The sequence below is a fragment of the Ictalurus furcatus genome, chromosome 5 (assembly GCF_023375685.1).
Source record: "Ictalurus furcatus strain D&B chromosome 5, Billie_1.0, whole genome shotgun sequence".
NCBI lineage: Eukaryota > Metazoa > Chordata > Actinopteri > Siluriformes > Ictaluridae > Ictalurus > Ictalurus furcatus.
This window is the reverse complement of record NC_071259.1, coordinates 33,083,777-33,091,276: the sequence shown is the minus strand read 5'-3', so window position 1 is coordinate 33,091,276 and position 7,500 is coordinate 33,083,777. Positions and strand designations below refer to the sequence as shown.

General features: G+C 42.8%; 1 protein-coding gene across 1 annotated transcript in view; it reads right to left on the bottom strand.

Annotated features, from left to right (window-relative positions):
* Positions 1-7,500, bottom strand: part of LOC128608291 (voltage-dependent R-type calcium channel subunit alpha-1E) — a 105,020-nt gene that overhangs the window by 57,349 nt on the left and 40,171 nt on the right. Inside the window, 1 exon segment of the mRNA XM_053625927.1 lies at positions 3,380-3,646. Within this exon segment, the coding sequence (XP_053481902.1) occupies positions 3,380-3,646 (267 nt within the window).

Genomic DNA, 7,500 nt, shown 5'->3' with positions numbered 1-7,500 from the left:
ATTCTCTCTCTGTTCTCTCTCTCTATTCTCTCTCTATTCTCTCTCTATCTATTCTCTCTTTCTGTTCTCTCTCTCTGTGCTGTCTCTCTTCTCTCTCTATTCTCTCTCTCTATTCTCTCTCTATCTATTCTCTCTCTCTATTCTCTCTCTATTCTCTCTATTCTCTCTCTATTCTCTCTCTATTCTCTCTCTATCTATTCTCTCTCTCTATTCTCTCTCTATTCTCTCTCTATTCTCTCTCTATTCTCTCTATTCTCTCTCTATTCTCTCTCTATTCTCTCTCTGTTCTCTCTCTCTATTCTCTCTCTATCTATTCTCTCTCTCTGTTCTCTCTCTCTGTGCTCTGTCTCTCTTCTCTCTCTCTTCTCTCTCTATTCTCTCTCTATCTATTCTCTCTCTCTATTCTCTCTCTGTTCTCTCTCTATTCTCTCTCTATCTGTTCTCTCTCTCTATTCTCTCTATCTATTCTCTCTCTCTGTTCTCTCTCTATCTGTTCTCTCTCTCTGTGCTCTCTCTGTTCTCTCTCTCTATCTGTTCTCTCTCTATTCTCTCTCTATCTGTTCTCTCTCTATCTATTCTCTCTCTCTGTTCTCTCTCTGTTCTCTCTCTATCTGTTCTCTCTCTGTTCTCTCTCTCTGTTCTCTCTCTCTCTATTCTCTCTCTATCTATTCTCTCTCTATCTATTCTCTCTCTATCTATTCTCTCTCTCTGTTCTCTCTCTGTTCTCTCTCTATCTGTTCTCTCTCTGTTCTCTCTCTCTGTTCTCTCTCTCTCTATTCTCTCTCTCTCTGTGCTGTCTCTTCTCTCTCTATTCTCTCTCTGTTCTCTCTCTCTATTCTCTCTCTATTCTCTCTCTATCTATTCTCTCTTTCTGTTCTCTCTCTCTGTGCTGTCTCTCTTCTCTCTCTATTCTCTCTCTCTATTCTCTCTCTATCTATTCTCTCTCTCTATTCTCTCTCTATTCTCTCTATTCTCTCTCTATTCTCTCTCTATTCTCTCTCTATCTATTCTCTCTCTCTATTCTCTCTCTATTCTCTCTCTATTCTCTCTCTATTCTCTCTCTATCTATTCTCTCTCTCTATTCTCTCTCTATTCTCTCTCTATTCTCTCTCTATTCTCTCTATTCTCTCTCTATTCTCTCTCTATTCTCTCTCTGTTCTCTCTCTCTATTCTCTCTCTATCTATTCTCTCTCTCTGTTCTCTCTCTCTGTGCTCTGTCTCTCTTCTCTCTCTCTTCTCTCTCTATTCTCTCTCTATCTATTCTCTCTCTCTATTCTCTCTCTGTTCTCTCTCTATTCTCTCTCTATCTGTTCTCTCTCTCTATTCTCTCTATCTATTCTCTCTCTCTGTTCTCTCTCTATCTGTTCTCTCTCTCTGTGCTCTCTCTGTTCTCTCTCTCTATCTGTTCTCTCTCTATTCTCTCTCTATCTGTTCTCTCTCTCTATTCTCTCTATCTATTCTCTCTCTCTGTTCTCTCTCTATCTGTTCTGTCTCTCTGTGCTCTCTCTCTGTTCTCTCTCTATTCTCTCTCTATTCTCTCTCTATCTGTTCTCTCTCTCTGTGCTCTCTATTCTCTCTCTATCTGTTCTCTCTCTCTATTCTCTCTCTCTGTTCTCTCTCTATCTGTTCTCTCTCTCTGTGCTCTCTCTCTGTTCTCTCTCTCTATCTGTTCTCTCTCTCTATTCTCTCTCTATTCTCTCTCTGTTCTCTCTCTCTATTCTCTCTCTCTATTCTCTCTCTCTGTTCTCTCTCTCTATTCTCTCTCTATTCTCTCTCTGTTCTCTCTCTCTATTCTCTCTCTCTATTCTCTCTCTTGACGTTAGTAAGTCTGCAAAAAAAACTGCAGCTTGTCATGAAGTGTAAACTCCTCTGTCCTGACGATGTCAGAAAACCACAAGTTACAGTGTGACCTCTGACACTGGAGACTCCTTCCACAAGTGTTACACGAGCTGTTGCTATAGAAATGATTAGAACGAGCGTGTTGATATGAATGAAACCTGTGATTAATGCGACGGTGGGAGCTGCTGTTATAGGGAATGAATCCAGAGCTCCTGACCGGAGAATTCCTCAGCACTGTGGGATAAATATAAATAATGTTTGAGGTCCATGGTGCGGAACAGTGAAAAAATACAAAAATAAAAACCCCACTACATGAACGCTATGAATTTTGCACGTCATTATGCAACGCATGCAGTGGGCAAGTCCGAGTGGGTGGAACACATTAATCCTGAGCGCGTTTCGAACCGGTGTCTTTAGAAATAAAAATAGTAAGCGGAGTGTTAAACGCGTCGCAGGATTATGAATGCGGAGACATGCTCATGCTTTGAGTTGAAATAAACTTTAGATGACTTTTACACTGCGGCCTTTAACCTCTGAAACGTCTCAGGAACCATCAGCGGGTCCAAACCGTCTCTCGCTGGAGTCACTAAATTATTCATAAAGCTTACTAACCAAAAAAAAACTTACTTACTACTCAACGTGCTTCATTTATCGACTCAGAGACATGCCCACATCACCATATGCGGCTATTAAGACACACCCACTCATATTTGGTTTGCATATCCAAATTTAGATTCACTGATACGCCCCTATTCCCATATATGGACTCCATGTGCCACCTATATTCCCATATATGGCAATCAAGACACTCCCACTCATAACTGCTTGCATGTACAGACAGGTTCAATGAGACGTCCTTATTCCCATATATGGTAATGAAGACACGCCCGCTCTCATTTTTATATATGGATAGCGTTCCTAAATTTCCATATATATGACAATCAAGACATGCCCATTTAGAGATGCTTTCATTTCCATACACAGACTCAGTGACACATCAACATTCCCATAAATGGCAATCAAGACACGCCCACTCATCTGTTTGAATATCCCTATATAGATTCAATGTCACTTCCATATTGCCAAATACGGCAATAAAGACACGCCCACTAAGAGCTGCTCTCATTTCCACACACACACAAACTCTATGACACGCCCATATGCAGTAAAGACACGCCCACTAAGAGCAACTTTAGATTCTATGACACGCCTCCATTCCCACTTAAGGACTCCATGCTTATATTCCCATACATGGCAATCAGGACACGCCCACTATACGCTTTTCTCATTTCTATATATGGACTCAATGACACGCCCACAATAATTCATATTCTAATAATAATAATGTTTGGGATTTTTAACATTATTTTGTCTATTTTTGTAACTGTTTCAATTTTTTTTTTAGCAATCTAGATGTGTATTTGTGTGCGCACGTGCGCGCGTGTTCCGGTGTTTGTTTGGCTTGTGTTTGTTTGTTTGTTTGTTTTTACCATGCAGATGAAAACAAGAAGAAGAAGAAGAAGCAAAAATGAAAGGATATGGCCACTCTATGATCCTCTTGGCGTACTTCCGCACCACGTTGTCCTCGCTGAAGATGAAGAGGGACCGGTTCTGGGTGAAGCAGTTCTGTCGGACCGGGATGGGGTTGTACAGGGCCATGGTGCGCGCGCGCTGCGCTTTGGTCTGCTTGAACACCGGAGAAACTCCCCCGGTGGAGGATGAAGGAGGCTCGCGAGTCCGGCTGCGCTCCGACCCGCCGTCCAGCACACCGTGGCCCGGCGGCACCGCGTCCCCGAACCGAGCCATTCTGCCCAGAACAGTCACAAACACACGAACAGGAAGAAGAATCAATTTTAAAAGAGTACGAAATAAATAAATAAATAAATAAAATCAGATGAGCCCTTTAGGGGAAAGGGCGGGGTTCGGTGGCGACACTGGACATCAACCCAGCGTGCGGTGCGTCAGCGCTCAGTAACGAAGTAATAGATAAAGTCAGTTCAGAGTTAATGCGGTGCTGATCAATTCAGTAACGTCCACGTGACCGGAGGAGAAAATCATCATCCATGCTGCTGAACACAATCTGCTCGTGATGAGTAAATAATAAACAAGTCAGTGTCGGTGAGGCGTCACGCGCCGCGGAGTGTTAATCCCTAAAACATAAAAGCGCAGAAAACGATAATCCAACTCGTCATGATGTCGAACATCCTCATCAAACACCAAACATCACTTTCTTCTCCTCCTCTCTCTCTCTCTCTCTCTCTCTCTCTCTTCAGTGCAATCCGATTTCAGCCGCGTCCTTACATCCATCCGCGCGGATCCCTACAACTTTCCACTGCATCTCTCTCTCTCTCTCTCTCTCTCTCTCTCTCTCCTCTCCTCTCCTCTCCTCTCGGTAGCCTATATTTCTTTCTTTCTCAGGGTGTGTGTGAACACTCGCACCGTGCTCTCCTCCCCACACACACACACACACACACACACACACACACACACTCACTCACACTCACAAACATACACACACTCCGCTCTCCGCGCTCTGATCTCTTGCTTCCTCCGTGCTCGGTTCTCTCCGTCTCGAGCGCACCGGGTCACGCTACTGACACACACACACACACACACACACACACACACAAGTCGGAGTATCCATGGCGACGTCGTTCAAAAGGTCACGTTATGGGCGGGGATTAGGTTAATGACTCCTCCTCATCATCATCATCACCATCATTATAATCATCTTCATCTTCATCAGCAGCAGCAGCAGCAGCATCAAAAAACTCAAATCCTGAACCCTAGCAACCTACAGGGGATCTGTTTGAGGGTACTCCAAAAACCTGTGTTTATTATTATTATTATTCATCTTTAAAATGAGCATTATTTTGTGTTACATACTTTGTAAAGGGACACGGTGTGTTAGAAAGGTGCTGAATAATTCATCGCTTAACACAAGGGTGTGTTTTGTGAGTCCAGGTGTGAATTTTGTTTAATCCAAGTGTGTGTGTGTGTGTGTGTGTGTGTGTGTGTGTGTGTGCGTGCGCGTGTGTTTTCTTTAGTCCAGGTGTGTTTTGTGAGTCCAGGTGTGAATTTTGTTTAATCCAAGTGTGTGTGTGTGTGTGTGTGTGTGTGTGCGTGCGCGTGTGTTTTCTTTAGTCCAGGTGTGTTTTGTTGAGTCCAGGTGTAAATTTTGTTTAATCCAGGTGTGTGTGTATTTTGTTTAGTCCAGGTGTGTGTGTGTGTGTTTTCTTCGGTATGCGTGCTTTTGTTTGGTTCTAGTATGTATTTTGTTTATTACATGTGTGTGTGTGTGTGTGTGTGTGTGTGTACAAAGGAAGAGAAACACTGATAATGAGGTGTAAACGAGTGTCCAAATGGTCTGTGCTTTAGACTGAACCTGTTACAGCAGGACAAAAGACAAAAATAGACCTGAGAGGCATGGCCCACTAATAGATTACAGACTGCTCCTTTAAGGGATTCTTATCTAAAAGTGATCTCTCTCTCTCTCTCTCTCTCTCTCTCACACACACACACACACACACACACACAGAGTCATAGTTTAAATGGCTAGAAAGGGAAGACTTAGAGAGAGAGAGAGTAATAATTGTGTGTGTGTGTGTGTGTTTGTGTGCTCTACTTGAGCCCTCATGTCATCACATGTTGATAAGTGGATGAGTGTGATGGGTGTGACTGTGCAGGAAAACCTCACCAGCTCTTTCCACACACCACGAATAAACACTGACTCAGAGCCAGAGTCAGAGTCAGAGTCAGCACCAGAATGAGAGTCAGAGTCAGGGTCAGAGCCAGAGTGAGAGTCAGAGTCAGAGTCAGAGTTAGAGTCAGAGCCAGAGTCAGAGTCAAGAGTTAGAGTCAGAGTTAGAGTCAGAGCCAGAGTCAGAGTCAGAGTCAGAGTTAGAGTCAGCACCAGAATGAGAGTCAGAGTCAGGGTCAGAGCCAGAGTGAGAGTCAGAGTCAAGAGTTAGAGTCAGAGTTAGAGTCAGAGCCAGAGCCAGAGTCAGAGTCAGCTCGCACTTTATACAACAAAAAAATGATAATAAATCGCATTCACTAACTCATGAAAAACTTTTTCCTTTTTTTCAAATAAACATTTTCCAAAATCCTTTCTGCATATATAATCTTATTCATTTCCAATAAGAGCTAACACACACACACACACACACACACACACTTCCTCTGAAATGAAGCGCTCTAACTGCTTGATTGTGTATGTTTGAATTTCCAGGTGCTGTGATTGGCTGGAGTCACTTTGATTGACAGGTGGTGAGAGGAAGGAAGCCCCTCCCACCTGTAGCATTACTGAACTTTCTCTGGCAGAAAATCTTCACCATCGGAGCTGAAAAAATTCAGTGCAGTACAGATTGTAAAAATACAATATTTTATTCCTTTTGTTTCCTGATTATTTTTATAATAATTATGATAAATATATCCCATTAATATCTGACAGTATTTTAGAGGGCATTTCAGTTTAATGTCAGAAGTTTTACGTCTTTTCATTTTTTTTTTCTAAAACATTTTCCCCTCACGCACATTACACAAATAAATAACATTAACTGATGTACAGCCGACAAATGACATATAAATAAAATATAAATAAACTTCCTTAATTATATTTTGGCAAACTTTCTGCTCATAAATATTTCTTCCACCTTTAACTTTTACTCCAATAAACTTTACTTTATGGTCTGATAATAAAGGATGTAATAAAGGAATAACTGGTACACACTGTTTCCCTAACCCTAACCCACAGTGAGTGGGGTGTGTGGTTTGGGACACGCCCACACTCTGAAGTCAGAATCAATCCGTGGACTCGAACCTGATTTCGCTTTCCTTACTGCAGTCCGGTGTAATTCAAAGCTAATTGAGGCATGAAATGGAGATATAACCTCCTTGCCAATAACTAACGCACACACACACACACACACACACACACACACACACACGCACACACACGGTCTCTGTCATCATAACCGTGGTCTCCATGGTGACAGCACAGCCCTGAATTTCTCCTTTGTTGCTCGTCTTCTTTCCTGCACCTTCAACACACACACACACACACACACACACACACACACACACACACACTGCAGTGCGCATCAATCTTCTTTTCCTTTTATAGAAACCCAAAAAGCTGTCGATTCCACACATCCTTCACATAAAGTTTCTCTTTTTCAAAACCTGCAGTGAATAAATGGAACGTACGAACACGTGATCTGTTTTCTAGTAATCACGTTCAGAGTCGAGGACTTACCTCTGAAACTTACAGACGTATATTTTACATATTTATAAGGAGTCAGTATCACTCCTGGAGATAAGCCATGTCTCTGACTGAGATGCGTCTCCGCCCGTGTCCTCTGTCCTGTGTTCCACGGCGTGTGCGAGTGGATTTACACACAAAAGACACGTTTCAGCGTGACATATTGTGGTTCCATCAAATTGTCAGATGGTGGCGCTAGACTTAATCCTGACATCACGCAGGAAAAATATGCAAGGTCAGTAACTGAGGCACGCCTCTGATTCAGACAAACTCCGCCCCCTTGTACTTAACTCTCACGTAACTTCTGAACAGAGCTTAAGTCTGCGGAGCGTAAATAAGATCCTGCATTTACTGCGTCCCACACGCCCGCCTTTACTGCGTCCCACGCAGCCGCCTTT